Source organism: Primulina tabacum, unplaced genomic scaffold, assembly GCF_025594145.1.
Source record: "Primulina tabacum isolate GXHZ01 unplaced genomic scaffold, ASM2559414v2 Contig400, whole genome shotgun sequence".
Lineage (NCBI taxonomy): Eukaryota > Viridiplantae > Streptophyta > Magnoliopsida > Lamiales > Gesneriaceae > Primulina > Primulina tabacum.
The window spans coordinates 37,857-59,358 of NW_027459738.1; the positions used below are offsets into that span (position 1 = coordinate 37,857).

The 21,502-nt window shown below is 37.9% G+C and overlaps 1 protein-coding gene across 1 annotated transcript in view; it reads left to right on the plus strand.

The window, feature by feature from the left end:
* LOC142534171 (bidirectional sugar transporter SWEET17-like) overlaps positions 1-7,507 on the plus strand; it is a 42,736-nt gene extending 35,229 nt beyond the window's left edge. Inside the window, exon 6 of the mRNA XM_075641106.1 lies at positions 7,163-7,507. Coding sequence (XP_075497221.1) covers positions 7,163-7,312 — 150 coding nt within the window. The 3' untranslated portion in view covers positions 7,313-7,507. The remainder of the gene's footprint in view (positions 1-7,162) is intronic.
* Positions 7,508-21,502: the final 13,995 nt, after the last annotated feature.

The window sequence follows — 21,502 nt, forward strand, 5'->3', positions numbered from 1 at the left end:
GAACCTGATATTCTAATCGATGCCCCGATCTGACCATCGCAATCGAGTTCTGAACATTCTGATCAACTTTCTGTGCTTCTTTAATTCGAAAAATCAACTCTGGTTCAACTTGAATAGCATAAAGTCTCAGAGGTTGACAATCTGTCTCAAATATTAATCCAGAAAGACAAGTGCATCAGCTGCTGCATTTGACTTCCCCGGATAATAATTGATTTCACAATCAAAATCTTTCCATAAATCAAGCCATCTACGTTGTCTCATATTCAATTCTGACTGTGAAAATAGATATTTCAAACTCTTGTGATCAGAATAAATCTCAAATTTCTCACCATATAAATAGTGTCTCTAGATCTTCAATGCAAATACGATGGCAGCCAATTCAAGATCATGAATCGGGTAGCGAGTCTCATGTGGTTTCAATTGTCTCGAGCCATAGGCAATAACATGTCCTCGCTGCATCAAAACACAACATATTCCTCTGTGAGAATCATCACAATAAACAACAAAATCACCAGTACCTGACGGGATAGTCAACAACGGAACATTGGTTAATCTCTTCTTCAATTCCAGAAAACTAGATTCATAAGCCTCTGACCAAACAAAAGGGGCATTCTTCTGAGTCAGCTGGGTAATCAGCTTAGCAATACTGGAAAAATCTTTAATAAATCGACGATAATAGCCAGCTAAACCCATAAAACTGCGTATCTCTGGCACTGATGTCGGTCTAGGCCAACTGATCACAGCCTCAACTTTGCTAAGATCAACAGAAATACCATTTTCAGATATAATGTGTCCCAAAAATACAACTTGTCTCAGCCAAAATTCACATTTAGACATCTTTGCATACAATTTCTCAGTTCTCAGAATTTTCAATACAGTTCTTAAATGCTCAGCATGATCAATCATATTCTTTGAATAAATAATAATATCATCAATAAAGATAATCACAAAATCATCAAGATATTTCTGAAATATACGGTTCATCAAACCCATAAATACAGCTGGAGCATTCATTAAACCAAACGGCATGACTATAAACTCATAATGACCATACCTGGTTCTGAAAGCTGTCTTCGAGATATCAGAATCTCTGACTTTCAACTGATGATATCCAGATCTCAGATCGATCTTCTTCCTGGAAAACAGTACTGGAGCATCCCAAGGAGAAACACTCGGTCTAATGTAACCCTTGGCTAGTAAATCTTCTAGCTGCTCTTTCAATCCTTTCAGTTCAATCGGTGCCATTCTGTATGGGATTTTAGAAATGGTTACTGTACCTGGTATCAATTCGATGCTGAAATCTATTTCTCGGATTGGAGGCAAACCCGGAATCTCATCTGGAAATACATCAGCAAACTCACATACCACTGGCAAATCTGCCAATGACGGACTCGATTTCAGTACATCTATTGAATACACAAGGAATCCCTCTGCTCCTTTCTGTAATAATCGAGTCATGGACAAAACAGATATCAAAGGAATTCGATCTCTGGAACCTTTATCGTAAAATTTCCTTTCATCAGCCATCTCAGGTCTGAATTTTACAATTTTCTGGAAACAATCTACGGTAGCTCTGTACTTGGTCAGCATAACAATATCGATAATGCAGTCAAAATCAGACAAATCGAGTACAATAGAATCTAACTCAATCTCATTCCCATCATACTGCAGTATACAATGTTAAACAGACTTCACTGATATAAGACCTCTCCCCAAAGGTGAAGAGACAAATACTACAGTAGATAATGACTCAACAGGCAAATCATGAATCAATGCAAATCGCTCAGATATAAAAGTATGAGATGCACCGGTATCAATCAATACATAAGCAGGATAACCACAAAGAGAACAGTTACCTGCAATAACATCATCAGGTGTTTCCTGTGCCTGTTCTTCAGTCAATGCAAACACTCTGGCCTGCTGTCTCAGAGGCTGGCTAACAGTCTGGCTTCCTCTTGGCCTCGGCTGTGACTGAGTAGTAGGTGGCTGAAAAGAGTGAACAGTAGATGATCGTCTATTAGTCTGAGCAACTGATCCAGATGATTCTGCTCCCTAGGATCGTTGAGAACCTCGCTGTGGACAGACTCCGGCAAAATGTCCTTGCTGTCGACAGATATTGCAACTACCAAACACTCCTTGGCATTGCTCTGTGAGATGTCTTCCTCCCCAAGTTCTGCAATAGACCCCTGTGTAACTCTGGTTCTGTCGTGAACCACTGGAACTAGGTGAACTACTACCAGACCTCTTAAACTGTTTCCCTCGAGCTTTCAGATTATCTTTCTTTCCATTGCTGCTACCACCACTATCAAATCTGGGAGGGGGTGGGTGGAACTGAGCTGAGGGTTGTTGCTGTTTCGGTGATGGAGCAACATACGAAGCTCCTTTCTGCCTGATCAGGCCCGCTTCCGCTCCTTTTGCTCTATTCAAAGCATCAGCAAATTTATTTGGTCGCCCTGCATTTATCAGCGTAAAGATCTCGGGTTCAGCTCATTAATGAACTGATCAGCCACTGCTTCATCATTCTCAGCAACATGAGGAGCAAATCGTAGCTAGGTAGAGAATTTGACCACATATTCTTCAATATTCAGATGACCCTGTCTCAGATTAGCAAACTATGCACCCTTGTCTTTTCTGTACGATACTGGGAAGAATCATTGATAGAACTCTGTTTTAAAGATATTCTAAGTAATAATTGTACCTCGATGCTCCAACGCTCTTTTAGTCGAGAGCCACCAGCTTTTTGCAACATCGTGTAGTTGATGCCCAATTAGTCTAACTCTTCGTTCATCTGTGTAATCAAGTGAGTCAAACAGCATTTCAATATCATCAAGCCAACTCTCACAGTCAATAGAATTCTCAGTGCCCTTCAAGGTTGGCGGTTTGAACGACTGAAATCTCTTCAGCAGTGTTTCCATGGGTGTCGCTGTAACATCCATTGGATTAGTAGAAGTACTACCCTGTTCTGGGATTCTTCGAGGAGGCTTATGTGATTATCAAAAGGGTTAGTAACCAAATTTAACAAATCTGTCTCAGTCCTCTACTAATCATCATACCTCTGATCAAGAATTGGTTCTGATTCATTTGTCAATAATACACGTTTCCAATTAGATCAGATAATCAGGTAAACATGTATTTTCAAAAGCAATAAAACATGCTGTGATGCTAGCATGAAATAAAACTCAATCTACCCCGCTCACTCGCTTCTATCCCAGTCTAAGGGACATATAGCTCTGATACCACCTGTTGTGGGGACCCGGATGCTAACTCATTTTCTTAAATCATCTTTGGGATTAAAGGGATCAAATAAATAATCTAGGTCGATTTTTTTAAAAATAGACAAGTGTACAATTGTAACAACATGTGATAATCAATCTTATTTTATTCTATTTAAACATCAAGATCAAATGTAATATCTACCAAATGATTCAAGATACAACATTTGTTCAAACTACAATCATACAAACTAGGTTTCAACCACCATATCAAGTGATGAAAATCAACTCTACTTCTGGATCCGGATCTCCACTCTAATCTCAATTTCTCATCCTCTTCTCGACCCTGATCATGTCCTACCTGTTATCATGCACAGATACAAACACAACAACAGCCGGATAAATCCGGTGAAAAATATATTCCCAGTACAAACAACGTACACATGGCTTTCATATAAACATATATAAAAGCATAGAACAGTAATCAATAGCATGTATCCTAATATGAAAAACACGAATCGATATAAAGTTGTAAATCAAACTCTTTGACTCTTAATTTCTGACTCGACTCTTATCTAGGGATCCCGGTCCGAATAAGAACGCAACAGTCTCCCACCTACTCTTCCCAGCTAGATGGTTGTACGTTCTTATTCCCAAACTTTGACCTTCTATATCGAATCTCTACAATAGGAGTCGATCTACTCCTAAGCACATCGATATAAACCAAATTTCCAGTGACTTGGCACCTCTGCCAAAGACATGGCACATCTGCCAAAGACTCTATGCATGCTTTGCTATAACTCAATAGACTAAGCATATCAATCTCAAGAATTGGAAATACATCAAAGCAATTACAAGAAAAATGTGATTTTGGGAAACTCAAGCTATCTCTTACTCGAGTTGTATCTTCCCGGTTTAACATTGATTTACACCTTTCTTTTCTCGTGGTTTGGCTTTGTTTTGTCTTGGAAATATTCAATATCAATCTGGAATGACACCCGAGAAGTACAACATCAATATATAACTCAATTCAAGACATGATTTGATCAATCTCAATCTAACTCTGTTTCGACGGCATAACGGCGCAATCTCGAAATACTGGCAATACAATATCAATAGATACCAATCTCAACAACTCATAATCATAACAAACATAAGCTGATATTCTCAAAATCTGTATAATCTCAATCAAATCAAATCTGGAAAATGATAACAATTTCATACGGTGTCCGTTCCTCGATTCGGTTTCGATTACACGATTATCACAATTTCAAGAACACATAATATAGATCAAATTATGATTCTCCCAACATCAAGTTTTCCAACCATAAAAGAAAATAGTAAAACTTACGTCTTTTTGAAGTCTTTGATGAAAGAAACACAATACTAAACTCAGATTGAAAATCGGGCGGTCGGATCTTGCGCAAATCAAATTCAAAAATGTAAAGAAGCTTGAGAATTCTGAAATGGAGTCTCGGTTCCTTTCTTTTTGAAAATTCTGAAGGAAGAATGATAATTGTTTATCTCTTATATGCATGGCAAGGACAAGTGGCTTGTTTTTCATACTGCACGTCTCGCGCATATGCGCGTCCCTCAATAGCACATATGCGCGAGACTGACTGTCTCGACGCATAACAATTCATATGCGCGCCCTGTCCTCGCGCATATGCGCGAGACTTACTGTCTCGGCACTTGAATATTTAACATGCTCGCGCATATGCGCGAGGTCTTCTGCCTCTGCACTTGCTACTCGCGTATATGCGCGCCTCTCCGCCGCGCATGTGCGCGAAGTTCGCTGGAATAATACTCACAGTATACCATGCTTCCCAATTTCTTGTCTCGGAGTGGTCCTTTTATAATTACATTAATTCATCAATTAATAATCTCGGATTAACAGGATAAAATCTCGGGCATTACAAAAAAAGCGGCCGAAAATTTTCTCCATCAAAAACAGGACTGGACGAAATTTTCTTAGGGACAGAGAGAGAGAGAAATTTTATGGAGAAATTTTGTTTGCAAAGAGTTGTGTTATTTAATAAAACTCTTAATAAAATATTTATAAATTTTAATTCCTGATCTAATCAAGAATCCTACTTGAATCAGGATATAGCAATTCCATTATTTAAAATCTCTTATAGATATATTTTCTACTTTTTAAAATACTATGCATAACTAATTCATTATTAACTACGATCAACGATCAAAATGCCGATGTATCGATGATATAAATTTCGTTCACTTAATGAAAAATAAAAATTTCAAAGGACAAAATTTTCCACTAATCGATTTTTGGCAGATGGAAATTTTGTGAACTCCTTCACTAAAACAGATATTCCACTCTCTTAACTTAATTAACTATTAAGTTAACTTCCGCATCTTTCATTATATGGAATCAACTTATAAACTCATAAAATCACATATAATATTTTCACCCGTAGACGAGCGGCGAATCCTTGACTATAATGCATTGACTCTTACGTATTTTGAAATAACACCCAACATCGCCACCTGATGACTCTTAATGGAGTCGGTAATGAATCAAAGTGCATGTCAGCACATAGATCCTCTACGTTGTCCCGGGTTAAAACATTAATAATTTACAACCATAACCACATACTATTTTACTAGATTAGTGTTATTCACTTGGATAGTGCGATCGATAGTTGTTGAATGCATCATCAAATGATCACCCACTTGTACGAATAGATATCTTCATGTCTTTACAAATGAAACATCTCGTTTATATCACAGATGCTAGTCTCAACCTAAATCGACATTTTTTATCCTTATTTTAGGTGGTTGAATCGATTAGGAACCTGCTTTTTTGAAATGAAATGGATTAGGAAGCTGTTTAGAATATACAATATGCTTCCTAATGAGCTTCATGATCTTATGTTGAGAGACAAACCTAATGATACATATAATATATTCAAGGTCTTTATCAATCTAGCTTTCATGGATATATAAGTAAAATAAATGTCATAATTGGATAAAATCGTAAACTATTAATAAAATAAAGATTGTTTGTACATTAGAGTCAATAAAACTCAAGTCAAAAATTGATTCGTTGAACACCTACTTTAACATCAATAATATTACCTACTCGAGTTAGATTCAATGATTATCATTGATTCACAAAAAAAAAAAAATTATGAGGAGTCAAAGGTGACCCCCATATATTTGGACAAAGATAATCATAAAATCTATTGAGAGGCTATTTTATCAATCGTACAATCTCATTGACCTATGGCAGGACGGACACATATGGCTTGATAAATATATCAGGTTTTTCTTCCTTACATATATAGTACGATGTGATTTTTTCAAGGTGTTGTGCTCCTCAATCTTTTTCCTTACTGACCTAATTAAATTTGATAGCTTTTAATAATTTGTCGTATAGGTAAGGCTCGTCGAGTTATCTCGTTCAACCAAATAGACCGATTGATTTGTCAATTTTCTAGCCCATCCAAATAATGGGTAGCCCACCTCGGCCTGCCAAATGGTTGGTTTTGACGAGTTGTTGGTTAACACGTCCAACCGTCAAATATAACTAAAAATTGACGGATTGACCAGTCCAACCCTGCCAAATAGGAGGTTGAGTTGGTAATATCCCAACAAGCCCAAATGAAGGGTCGACCTACCTCGCCATGCCAAATAGCAGGTTGGGACGGGTTGTGGGCTGGTCCGTCCTACTGATCAATTTTGACAATTCTGGTTTTTAATATATGTAATTATGTCTAAATAAAATCAAAATAAATATACTAAAGAAGTAATTATTTTTTCTTTCAATGTATATTTTCTTAAAAGTATTTCCTTTTCTTTCCTTTTATTTTATAGCATATGAAATTTTTTGATTAGGTGACATTAAAAATATCAATTTTTACTTTATATTTATAAAATATTACATATTTCTGATTATTAAATACATGGGATTGAATCAAATGAATTAGGTACCAAATGTGATTGGATTTTTACTTGGAGCCCTGCAGTTGTTTCTCTATGCAATTTACAAGAATCCAAGACCATCAAAAGATAAAGGATGGATTACACAGCGCCTGCTTCCATCTACTTCAGACCACAATGCCACTCTCGAGCCATAAAGAAACCCCCATATTCTTCAAATTTGATTTTCATATGAAGAAATAAATGGAAATTAAGAAAATAGGTAGGAAATATTTAATATATTTGATTTTTTATTTTCTTACATTATGTTGTATATATTTACGAAGATGAATTAGGTAATGGAGTTTTATAATTGTTAAAAACATGAATTTTGCGTTTAAAATTTGGATTTCTGAAAAATTCAAATAATTAATAGATCACGCTAGCTAGTGATACAATTAAAAGTTTAATAATGTATTATGGCAAATGTGACAATCAAAAAAGGAATGGATTCGATCGTTTATTAATTAATTATTTTAAAGAATCGGTTTGGCAATTTTTACATTCGTTTATTTGAATATTCACATTAATAAACTTCCTACTTCAAAGATTAAGATATATTTTAGACTATATAATCTTAACAAGTTTGTATGAGTTAGTAGCAAGATTTGGTGGCGTATTTGTGTAATATGTAGGGAAATCGATTTTCTCGTGTCCAAAACGCAGCGAAAGTTTTAAAATGTTTATTTTGACGTTCAAATAATATATTTGGACACTCATCTTGTGACGAACCGTATCATAAAATACTAATATTTTAACATTTGTGGAAATATTTAAAATTTTCTTATTAAATAATTTATTAAAATTATAGCTCTTAAAATAAATTAACGGTCACCACTCATACTATAATAATATTAATATTAAAACTCTATCATTTAAAATAAATCACCTATATCCAATTAATCCAAAATCCCAAAAAAACACTAATAGTCTAACAAAATTATAAATTTAATTTTTTTTCTTATAACCAATCCTAATAAATCAAAAGTTAGAGTAAATAGTTAAAAAACGTGCATAAAAATCTAACTTAAACTACAAGGTTCTCGGGTTTGCCCTGCCACTGGCCCGAGCGTGCTCATTGGTCACCTGCTTAAACTACATCATCTGCATGGATCAAGTCTAGTGAGTCTAATGACTCCGTAACATAATTGGCCACAAGACAAATCTCATAGCTCAAAAATAATTATTTTACACGTGATACCTATTTTCGAACATCGTGGATTTTGTTGGAACACCCTGGACTTGCTGCCATAACCTTAAAATATAATTAACTAAACTTAGCACAAAAGCCCAAACGTGCACATGCGACTCCTGAATTAATTAAAATAGCATACGACTTACCGAATGACTCGGAACTCGAACCATGCTTATACGACATCCTAAACCACTGTCCAAGATCCTAACCAGCCCCAACCCATAATCGAACCAGCTTAACACAACCTACGATCCATAGAAAACAAAGCTGTTCCAAGGCAACGCTCTACGACCTATATGCGCTTCTAACGACTCCACACTTAAACCGACGTCAACCGAACCACACCCAGGCCCTAGACTCGACCCTTAGACATAACTTAAGACCATGGTTAAGCCCTTTTTAACTCAGGCCCAGCGCCCAAGCCTCAAAACATCAAAACCATGACAACAGCTACATGAGACTCAAACTGTGCAGCTTTCATGTTTCTGGTCCTACAACTTTCTCTAGCAAACCAAGTGTTGGAAACTAAATTCCGGCGTTTGATAAAATATGAACCAACTGATACGCGCAATTATATTCAGCAACTGGACTTAACAACTGAAATCAGCTGATCTAATAAAGAAAATTGATCAGTTGGAAACCGATCAGTTGATACATTCAGCCGTATGCTTTTAAGTTAAGCATCCTTCAACTGAACATGTCTCGGGAAAGAACATTCAACTGAAAAAGAGACATAGAAGACTGCAACTGAATATGAAACGCCGCACTTCAATCAATACAGCTTAGAACAACGCATTTCGGCTAAAGCAGTTAAGACGCCGCATTACAATAAATGAAGCAAACAATGCCCAAGAAATAATGAAGTGGCAATCAACGGATACAAAGATTCAAATATATCTCAAGTTACCGATGGAAGGGAAGCTTATAAATATGACAGAAGAACAGCTAAAGAAAAAAGAAGATCACTCTATTCAAAGCTTGCTTTTACTCTGCCAAAATCTTAGCTCACTCTTACTTGGTTTATTCGTAGCAGTCAAGGCTACAATTTGAGCTCACTAGCACTTTGTAATAATCGTTAAATTCGATAATGCTAAGATCAGTTACGCACTGAGAACATTTTGTAATACTAAGAGTTTCAGCTTTTGGCAGTGATAAGTCCAAACTGAAGTGGGTCAGTACAAATCTTGTTTTCGATCAAAGTCTTTTAGTGAAAATCCTATCCTTGAGATAGAAGGGGTAGCGTAGGAGTAATTGAAATCTCCGAACATCCAGAAACAATCGTTGTGTATTTTATTTCAGTTTTGTATTCTATCTTTCAGTCAGTTAGTTTCCGCAACTACTTTAGTTTAACTGATTGTTATTGACAAGCAAGATTTCGAGAATCAGTTTGTCACCAAACTGAACTCAAAATTCGAAAAGATCAGTTTTAATTGTGAGTGTTTATTCAACCCCCCTTCTAAACACTCTTGATTCGTTAATCGATCCTATCAAGTGGTATCAGAGCGGTTGAATCTTGTTCTTGAATACTTTTGATCTATAAACTTGCTAGCATGACTTCATTCAACAAAATTCATATGTTCTCCAGAGAAGAATTTGATGATTGGAAAATCAGAATGCTGAAAGGGGATCGATTTTAGGTGTTCGAAATCGCAACGGAAGCTCAAAATGTTTTTCATCTCATGAAAACCAAAAAATATTAGAAGAAAAATCTTGAAAAATTCGAACACCATGTACTAGTGTGTAGCAAATACAAAACACAAAATGTCATACATAGGGTGTTGAGAAATTATACTTATCAATCACAAGGATTGATGTAATGGCTCCAACCAAGTTGTAAACAACTTGGCTCTTCAAGGCAAGACAAATCTACAAGCTCTCCTTGTCCTTCCTTCGATATCAAGCCCACCACCAACTAGGTAGATCCCCTCATATTTTGCACTAGAAAAATAGGAGGATTTTTCTTTGAGAAGTATATGAATTTCTCAACAATTGAAAAAAAAAATGGAGAGAAAAATGAGGAGAAATCCTCTTGAGATTTTCGGCCAACTAGTGTGTGTGGGAGGGAAGGGAAGACTTTTCTTGGGTGTTGAAAAAGTAGAGACAACATTTTGCATGCCATGCAATTTTTTAATAAAAAGTAATCCCCAACTCTTCACCTCCCTAGCATGCTTTTTAAGTGGGCTTGTAACATTTACAAAGCCCATGGACTTTTATTTAAATGTCCCAAACATATTTGAGACCATTTAAAGTTTACTTGATTTTACTCAAGTCCACTAGTTTAATAATTATTTCTAATTGGATTCTACAAGGCCCAATGTTATTTAATTAATTCAACACTTGAATTAATTTAATTATTTGGACTCTACTAGGCCCAATAGTGTTTAATTAATTCAACACTTGAATTAATTTAATTTAGTCCATAATAATGTTTATGAAAATCACAATTTTCAAATACATTATTTATTTGGCCAACTTTTAATTTAGGAACACATTCATAAATTAAAAGTTACATTTCTCTCATAGAAGTCATACTTCTATTTTTCCTCAAGTTTATAAACTCCTTTATAAGCCGTTCAACACATTGAACTATTTTTACTTCTCAACGGGATCTAGAAATCTAGTACTTGTGTGGCCCTCAATGGTTCATTGATACAACTAGCCGTGGGTTCACATCTCCATGTAATTCGGACTAAACATGCCCTTATATGAGCATACCTCAATTTCTCCATTCTTACTTATCAACTCCTTGTTAACAAAAATGTCAGAACTCAAGTCTGATAGTACCCAACCAATCATGTTAAACGCCTAGCAGCATCGCTTACATGATTCCCTAGGTATCAAATGATAGTGCCAGCAAGAACCATTCAATTATGGTTAGCGTACAGTACTGTCCATTCAACTCATATATCCCGACCGATTCGACAACCATTGGTATATCGAGAGTTGTCAATGAATCGATACTATGTGTCATGTCGTAGTTGCATCGATGGTGTAATCTAAGAAACCCCTTTCTTAATTACCACCATACTCTGATCAGAGATTTCATACTACATACACATAGGATATCCATACCCGAAGGTAAGCGGTGAATCCCCGACTACAATGCATCGACTCCTATATGTTTCGACAAAGCACCCAACTTTGCCACATGATGACCCCATATGAGTCGGTAAACAAGTCAAAGTACAATGCTAGTATATAGAGTCTCAATGTTGTCCCGGGTCATAAGGACTAATGGTGTACAACCATAAACTAGGACTTTTCCACTCGATAAGTGAGAACCACTTGGAAAGTCCTTTATGGAGGGTTGTTCAGTTCACTCTACCAGGAGCACCTGTCTGCATGCTCGGACATCACAATGTCCCCTACCAATGAAACATGGTACTCACATCGCAGATACTAGTCTCGAACTCGAGCAGCCTATATCCTTCTTAGCGGCGGCTGAATCGACTAAGAACTGTTTAGAATATACAGTATTCCAAATATGAGTTTCATGATACTCATCATATGAGCATCTCATATTCTTTCTATTATTTGTATATTCAAGGGCTTTATCTATGCAACTAGCATGTGTATTCAGATAAAGATGTGCCAATAATAATTTCAAATATTATTAAATTAAAGATTGTTTATACATAGAGTTTCATTGTGAACACTCGGCCAACACTTGGCTCGACGGGCACCTACTCTAACAATCTCCCACTTGCACTAGAGCCAACTACCCATATGATTCAAACCCATCAATTCGCGATGCTACTCGAATAATGGTCCAGGTAAGGCTTAGTTAGTGGATCAGCAACATTATCTGCGGAGCCGACTTTGTCAATCGAGACATCTCCTCTTTCCACAATCTCTCGGAGAATGTGGTACTTTCTCAATACATGTTTGGACTTCTGATGAGACCTTGGCTCCTTTGCTTGAGCTATAGCTCCCATGTTGTCATACAACACCGGGACAAGAGCAACTCCATAGGAACTGTTACGCCCCAGATTTAACGACTGTCCTCACTGTACCAAGACGAGTCTTTCCAGCGTGCTTATGTCTTCAATCACACGAACCCTGGGAAACTTCCCAGGAGGTCACCCATCCCAAATTTGCCCCAAGTCAAGCACGCTTAACTTTGAAGTTCTTATGTGATGAGCTACCGAAAAGAAGATGCACCTTCGTGATAGAAGTAGTACAAATCAAATCTTTTAAGCCCTCTTCAACTGTACAGTTCATTACATTGAACAGTCTCGGAATCCCTCTCATTTCCGTGTGGGTCGGTTCATTCATGTTCCCTCCACCTAGAAGCCTGCCAGGAGCCGCTCATTGTCCGTGCAACTGATGGCACCGGTGATCACCCCCCGCCCTCTTCGGCCCCAGGCCTCACATGCCCACCAGCTTCCGCTTGGTTCGTCCCCGAACCACACCGTACTAAGAGAGGTCGGCTCTGATACCAATTGTAACGCCCCAGATTTGACGACCATCCTCACTGTACCAAGACGAGTCTTTCCAGCGTGCTTATGTCCTCACTCACACGCACCCTGGAAAACTTCCCAGGAGGTCACCCATCCCAAAATTGCCCCAAGTCAAGCACGCTTAACTTTGGAGTTCTTATGTGATGAGCTACCGAAAAGAAGATGCACTTTCGTGATATGAGTAGTACAAATCAAATCTTTTAAGCCCTCTTCAAGTGTACAGTCCATTACATTGAACAGTCTCGGAATCCCTCTCATTCCCGTGTGGGTCGATTCATTCATGTTCCCTCCACCTAGAAGCCTGCCAGGAGCCGCTCATTGTCCGTGCAACTGATGGCACCGGCGATCACCCCCCGCCCTCTTCGGCCCCGGGCCTCACAGGAACGACGTCCAACTCTTGGACGAAATTCCTTATCCAAAAAGTCTCCTTTGCTGCATCTGATGCAGCAATGTATTCGGCCTCAGTTGTGGAATCCGCTGTACTGTCTTGCTTGGAACTCTTTCAAGAGACAGCAGCACCATTGAGCATGAATATGAATCCAGAGGTTGACTTCGAGTCGTCGATATCGCTTTGGAATATAGAGTCGGTATAGCCTTTCAATTTCAGTTCTCCACCCCATAGACCAAGAACAACTTATTGGTCCTTCTCAAATACTTGAGGATGTCTTTCACAGCTTTCCAATGTGAAAGACCAGGGTTCGATTGATATCTACTCACTATACTTAGTGCGAAAGCCACGTCAGGACGTATAGATATCATCCCATACATGATTCTACCAATCGCAGATGCATAAGGAATGCTTGTCATCGCCGCTATCTCTACATCAGTCTTGGGAGACATAGACTTGGATAGGGACACGCCATGACACATTGGTAGATGTCCTCTCTTGGACTCATCCATCGAGAACCGCTTCACGATGGTATCAATGTATGTGGACTGGGTGAGACCAAGCAATCTTTTTGATCTATCTCTATAGATCTGTATTCCCAATACAAAAGATGCTTCACCCAAGTCCTGCATCGAGAACTTACTCGCTAACCATATCTTAGTTGATTGCAACATTCCTACATCATTGCCAATGAGTAGAATGTCATCAACATACAGCACCAGGAATGTCACAGCTCTCCCACTGACCTTCTTATACACACAGGGTTCCTCAGGATTCTTAGTAAAACCAAACTCTTTGATTGTACTATCGAATCTAAGGTTCCAACTTCTAGATGCCTGCTTTAGACCATAAATAGATCTATGAAATTTGCATACCATATGCTCACTTCCGACAGATGTAAACCCTTCAGGTTGAGATATGTAAATCTCTTCCTTAATATCCCCATTAAGAAAGACTGTCTTGATATCCATCTGCCATATCTCATAGTCATACCATGCAACTATGACTAGCAATATCCTTATGGACTTGAACATTGCAATTGCAGAAAAGGTTTCCTCAAAGTCAACTCCTTGTCTTTGAGTATATCCTTTTGCCACGAATTGCGCCTTGAAGGTCAATACCTTCCCATCCGCCCCAAGTTTCCTCTTGTAAATCCATTTACACCCTATAGGAACAATTCCCTCAAGTGGATCCACGAGATTCCACACTTGGTTCGAATGCAAGGAATTCATCTCAGATTCCATCGCTTCAAGCCACTTGGATGAATCGGCATCAGATAACGCTTCCTTGAAGGTCCTTGGATCACATCCATGGTTAGGCTCATCATGGCCCTCTTCAAGAAGCAGACCATACCTCATAGGTGGTCTTGAGACTCTCTCGGATCTTCTAGGAGCTTGTATCTCCCCCTTTGGCTCTTCGGGTGTGGGTTATATAATTGTGGGTGTCTCTCGAACCTCTTCGAGTTCTATCATCTCGCCTTTTCTATCTAATAGAAATTCCTTTTCTAAAAAGGTTGCATTCCTAGAAACAAACACATTTGTTTCTTGGGGATGATAGAAGTAGTATCCAACCGAATTCTTTGGATATCCCACAAAGTAACATAAAATGGATCGACTATCCAATTATCTCCCACTACCTGCTTCACATAAGCAGGGCACCCCCATATTCTAAGATAAGAATATTTGGGAGGCTTACCCATTCATATCTCATATGGTGTCTGCCTTTGAATGGACATTTAGTGGAATATCCTTCAATTTTAAGTTATAGAGATCGTTTTCAAGTTCACCAGTACCAATCAAACATTCATTCTTGTAAATATTGCAAACACCTTTGCTAAATAAACAAGAATATCCATCTTTATCAACATAGAAATGGAAACAATGTTTTTTCATCAAATCAGGTACAAACAAAACATCTCTTAAAAATTAACTTAAAATCATTGTTCAACAATAAGTAAACATCTTCAACAGCCTTGGCAGCAACTCTTGCTCCATTGCCCATCCTCAAGAAGGTCACACCTTCCCTAAGCTTCCTACTTCTTCCCATCACCTGTAAATCATTACAGAGATGTGAGCCACAACCGGTATCTAATATCCAAGAAGTAGAGTTAATTGAAATGTTTACTTCAATTTAGAACATACCGTTTCCAGAATTCTTCTGGGCAAGATATTCCCAACAGTTACGCCTCCAATGTCCAGGCTTCTTGCAGTGATGACATACATCAGCAGTCTTGTCAGCCTTAACTGGTGTGGCTGCCTCAACGGGATTTGGAGATTGCCTCATCAAGGGCACGTTCTTCTTGGGACGTTGGAAAGAACGCTTCTTTCCCTTCCCATGTGGATCAATCTTCATACCAGATGAAGAACCCACATAAAGAACCAACTTCTCTTTCTTGATGGTGGATTCAAACGTAACAAGCATGTTAACCAACTCCTCAAGGGTCGGCTCTAGCTTGTTCATGTTGAGAGGATCAAATGAGCTAGGCAGCGATAAGAGAAACACGTCGGTGGTCAACTCCGAAGGCAACATGAAATCCATGCCAACGAGCTTGTCCACGAGCCCAATCAACTTCAGGCCATGCTCATGGACCGAGGCCCCATCTCGCATGCGCAAAGTGATCAGCTCCTTGATGGTAGCATGCCTAAGAGGCCGTGTTTGCTCACCAAAGAGCTCCTTGAGATGCAAATGAATGTTAGCAGCACTCTTTGCATCCTCAAAACGCCTCTGCAGCTCATCATTCATAGAAGCCTGCATATAACACCTGGCTTTCAAGTCATGGTCACATCATTCCTTGTAAGTCTGCAATTCCTCAGGAGTGCAGTAAGTCGGAGCCTCAACAGGGGGCGACTCAGTCAGTGTATATGCTATCCTTTCCGAATTCAAGACAATTTTTCGGTTTCTTAGCCAATTGAGGTAGTTAGGTCCGGTTAATACGTGTTTGTCGAGTATTGCAGATACCGGATTGCGAATCGAAGACATTGTCAAAAATTGTACTGAAAAGTATAACAGATAAATGTTAATGACTATTTTAAAATATTTAGTAAGATAAAAAGTATGAACTTTTACTTTATAAATGTTTACTCCCACTGTTTTGACATCTTTCACTACCCTCTAGTGAAAACGGGAAACTCCTTTACTCAGTAGGTACGCAAGGTCCAATTTGGCCCATTTAAATTTCACAAATATGTTAGCCATCCAATGACCCAACAACTCAAGGCCCATGACACTTTGATATTTCAAAACACCTTTGGAAAATCCTAGTCGTCATCGCCGTCGCCGGAGCTCCGTCGCCGGATTCCGGCCAACATGCCAATTTTTTTTTTATTTTAAAAGATGGGGCTGTTCGGGCAGCCCCTCGGGCTGCCCTTGCTACCCGTTTCCCGAAATGGGCAGCAACTTGCTGCCCGAAATATGCCACAAAGTTGCCTTGATTTTGTTACAAAAATTTCATCTCATGCGGTTAGAAATCGACCTCAATATAATATTATGTATATGCTACAAAAACTAGTAACCTTAGCTCATGATTACACTTGAAAGGAGATCGATTTTAGGTGTTCGAAATCGCAACGGAAGCTCAAAATGTTTTTCATCTCATGAAAACCGAAAAATATTAGAAGAAAAATCTTGAAAAATTCGAACACCATGTACTAGTGTGTAGCAAATACAAAACACAAAATGTCATACATAGGGTGTTGAGAAATTATACCTATCAATCACAAGGATTGATGTAATGGCTCCAACCAAGTTGTAAACAACTTGGCTCTTCAAGGCAAGACAAATCTACAAGCTCTCCTTGTCCTTCCTTCGATATCAAGACCACCACCAACTAGGTAGATCCCCTCATATTTTGCACTAGAAAAATAGGAGGATTTTTCTTTGAGAAGTATATGAATTCCTCAACAATTGAAGAACAAAAATGGAGAGAAAAATGAGAAGAAATCCTCTTGAGATTTTCGGCCAACTAGTGTGTGTGGGAGGGAAGGGAAGACTTTTTTTCTTGGGTGTTGAAAAAGTAGAGACAACATTTTACATGCCATGCAATTTTTTAATAAAAAGTAATCCCCAACTCTTCACCTCCCTAGCATGCTTTTTAAGTGGGCTTGTAACATTTACAAAGCCCATGGACTTTTATTTAAATGTCCCAAACATATTTGAGTTCATTTAAAATTTACTTGATTTTACTCAAGTCCACTAGTTTAATAATTATTTCTAATTGGATTCTACAAGGCTCAATGTTATTTAATTAATTCAACAGTTGAATTAAATTAATTATTTGGACTCTACTAGGCCCACTAGTGTTTAATTAATTCAACACTTGAATTAATTTAATTTAGTCCATAATAATGTATATGAAAATCACAATTTTCAAATACATTATTTATTTGGCCAACTTTTAATTTAGGAACACATTAATAAATTAAAAGTTACATTTCTCTCATAGAAGTCATACTTCTATTTTTCCTCAAGCTTATAAACTCCTTTATAAGCCGTTCAACACATTGAACTATTTTTACTTCTCAACAGGATCTAGAAAGCTAGTACTTGTGTGGCCCTCAATGGTTCATTGATACAACTAGCCGTGGGTTCACATCTCCATGTGATTCGGACTAAACATGTCCTTATATGAGCATACCCCAATTTCTCCATTTTTACTTATCAACTCCTTGATAACAAGAATGTCAGAACTCAAGTCTGATAGTACCCAACCAATCATGTTAAACGCCTAGCAGCATCGCTTACATGATTCCCTAGGTATCAAATGATAGTGCCAGCAAGAACCATTCAATTATGGTTAGCGTACAGTACGGTCCCTTCAACTCATATATCCCGACCGATTTGACAACCATTGGTATATCGAGAGTTGTCAATGAATTGATACTATGTGTCATGTCGTAGTTGCATCGATTGTGTAATCTATGAAACCCCTTTCTTAATTACCACCATACTCTGATCAGAGATTTCATACTACATAGACATAGGATATCCATACCCGAAGCTAAGCGGTGAATCCCCGAGTACAATGCATCGACTCCTATATGTTTCGACAAAGCACCCAACCTTGCCACCTGATGACCCCATATGAGTCGGTAAACAAGTCAAAGTACAATGCTAGCATATAGAGTCTCAATGTTGTCCCGGGTCATAAGGACTAATGGTGTACAACCATAAACTAGGACTTTTCCACTCGATAAGTGAGAACCACTTGGAAAGTCCTTTATGGAGGGTTGTTCAGTGCACTCTACCAGGTGCACCTATCTGCATGCTCGGAAATCACAATGTCCCCTACCAATGTGTGGGGACCCGGACGCTAATTAATTCCTTAATCGTCTTTAGGAATGATTCAAACAATTATAATAAACAGGGTCTAAATTTTTTTTTAAAATACAAAGCGAAAACGTAATGTAATTCAATTCAAATTACATATTAAACATAAATATACAAATCTTGTATTATCTACAAGAATTCAACTAGGTTCAACTATATCTCAGTGCTGAATCCTAAGTTGCTTCGAGCCCGGATCTCCACGCTATCTAGTCCAGCCTCTTTCTCTTCTTGACCCTGATCCTATCCCACCTGTTGCCATGCACACATACAAACAAGACAACAGCCGGATAACTCCGGTGAGAATTACATTCTCAATATAAATCATGTATACATGCAATCATAAAGACAATATAAAAGCATATAACTCAGTTCAAAACATGTTCTGATCAATACTCAAATCAAAACATAATCGGATCAATGCCAATCGACATACGATACCACAATACAATTTCAACCAATACTGAATCTGATCAATATCAATTTACGGATGTTTCGACGGCATAACAATACAGTCTCGATAACCCTGTCAATTCCAACACCACAGATATAATACAAGAACTCATAATCAATATCGGTGCAACTCATAATTTCAATAACAATACAAATCTGATATCGAATCTCAATTAATCAATTCCAAAAATCATAACAATTACATAATCAGTCCGTTTCTTAATCTGACTTCGATTCTATGATTTCTAACATGTCAAGAACATAATATATGACGTGTATTCAATTCCAACAACATCATAATTTCAGAACATGTCAAAACGTAACAAAACTTACGTCCAGTTGTAGCCTGCGTTAATAGTATTGTTATTGCTTCGATGTGTTTGCAATTCTTGAGATTGATATGCTTAGTCTATTGAGTTATGGCAAAACATGTGTTATGAGTCTTTGGCAGAGGTGCCAGGTCACTGGACATTTGGTTTATATCAATGTGCTTAGGAGAAGATCGACTCCTATTGTAGAGATTCGATATAGAGGGTCAATGTCTGGGAATAAGAACGTACCACCATCTAGCTGGGAATAGTAGGTGGGAGACTTGTTACGTTCTTATTCAAACCGGGATCCCTAGATAAGAGTAGAGTCAAGATTAAGAGTTTAAGAGTTTGATTTAAAGCTTGATATTGCTTTATGTTTTAGTAGATTATGATACATATTGTTTTACAAATGTTATATGCTTCTGTATATGTTTGTCTAAAATTCATGTATACGTTGTTTATACTGGAAATATGTTTCTCACCGGAGTTATCCGACTGTTGTTGTGTTTGTACACTTGTTTATGAAGCGTTCAACTTAAAAAAAATAATAATTTCGACCCAATATAGTTAATTAATCCACTTAATCCTAAAGAAGATTGAAGAAATGAATTAACGTCCGGGTCTCTACATCCCAAATCTCATAACTCCTTTGAGAGGAGCTATCTTAACAAACACGTGATCACCTTCCTCGAATGCAAAAGGCCTTCTTCGAACATCTGCATAGCTTTTCTATCGAAACTGAGCAGTTTTTATTCTTTCTCAAATCAATGCTACAACATCAACCATTTGTTGAACCAACTCTGGTCTTAACATCTTTCTTTCACCTAATTCATCCCAAAACAAAGGTGATCGACGCTTTCTCCCATACAAAGCTTCATAGGGTGCCATGCCAATAGAGGACTGATAACTGTTATTATATGTGAATTCCACAAGAGGCAGCTTCAAATACCAAGTTCCAGGAAAATAATAAATGCAGGCCCTTAACATGTCCTCAAGAATCTGATTAACTCGTTCTGATTGTCCGTCACTCTGAGGATGATAAGCTGTGCTGAAGGCCAATTTTGTACCTAAAGCTCTATCCAAACTCTTCCAAAATTCAGATGTAAATCTTGGATCATGATAAAAAATAATTGACACTGGTATACCATGAAGTCTAACAATCTCTTGAACATAAGGCTCAGCATATTGATTCATCGGATAAGTTGTCTTGACAGGAAGGAAATATGATGACTGGGATAAACAATCAACAATGACCTAAATTGAATTATAACCTTTCTGCGTCCTTGGAAGTCCGACAACAAAGTCCATTGTGATGTGTTCCCATTCCACTGAGGTATCGGCAATGACTGCAACAATCCTGCAGGTCTTTGGTGCTCACTCTTAACATGCTGACATGTTAGGCATTAAGAAATATACAACGCAATATCCTTCTTCATACCTGGCCACCAAAAGAGTCGACGAAGATCTTGATACATCTTGTTATTACCTAAATGTATCGAATATGGTGCGGTATGCGCCTCCATAAAAACATCTCGTCGAATATTATTGCTGGTAGGAACAAAAATTCGACCTCTGAAGGTCATCAACCCATCACTTTTTAATCCAAACTCAGAATTTCCTTTCAGCTCAACCTTAGATTTAATTTCCAGCAATCGCTTATCATTCTGTTGTCCATATTTAATCATGTCATTCAAAGTAGATCGAATCACCAAAGCTGAAAGTCGAGCTATCATACCTTTCTCAACCAAAGCGATCTCATTCCTTTGTAATTCAAACAATAAAGGTTTTTGAATCATAGAATTCAATACAACTCCTGACTTTCGACTCAATGTGTCTACCGCTACATTCGCCTTCCCAAGGTGATAACTAATAGTGCGATCATAATCCTTACCAAGTTCCAACCATCTCCTCTGATGCATGTTCAATTCCTTCTGAGTAAACAAATATTTAAGGCTTTTATGATATGAAAAAATCTCACACTTCACTCCATGCAAATAATGTCGCCAGATCTTCAAAGCGAAAACCACAGCTGCCAACTCAAGATCGTGAGTCGGATAATTCTTTTAATAATCCTTCAGCTGACGGGAAACATAAGCAATCACTTTACCACGCTGCATCAATGTAATGCCCGAGATTTTGATTATTTTAATCTAAAATGATTTGTTGATGAATTGATATGATTATAGACGGAATGGATCGGACCGGGGAAGACCGGAGAA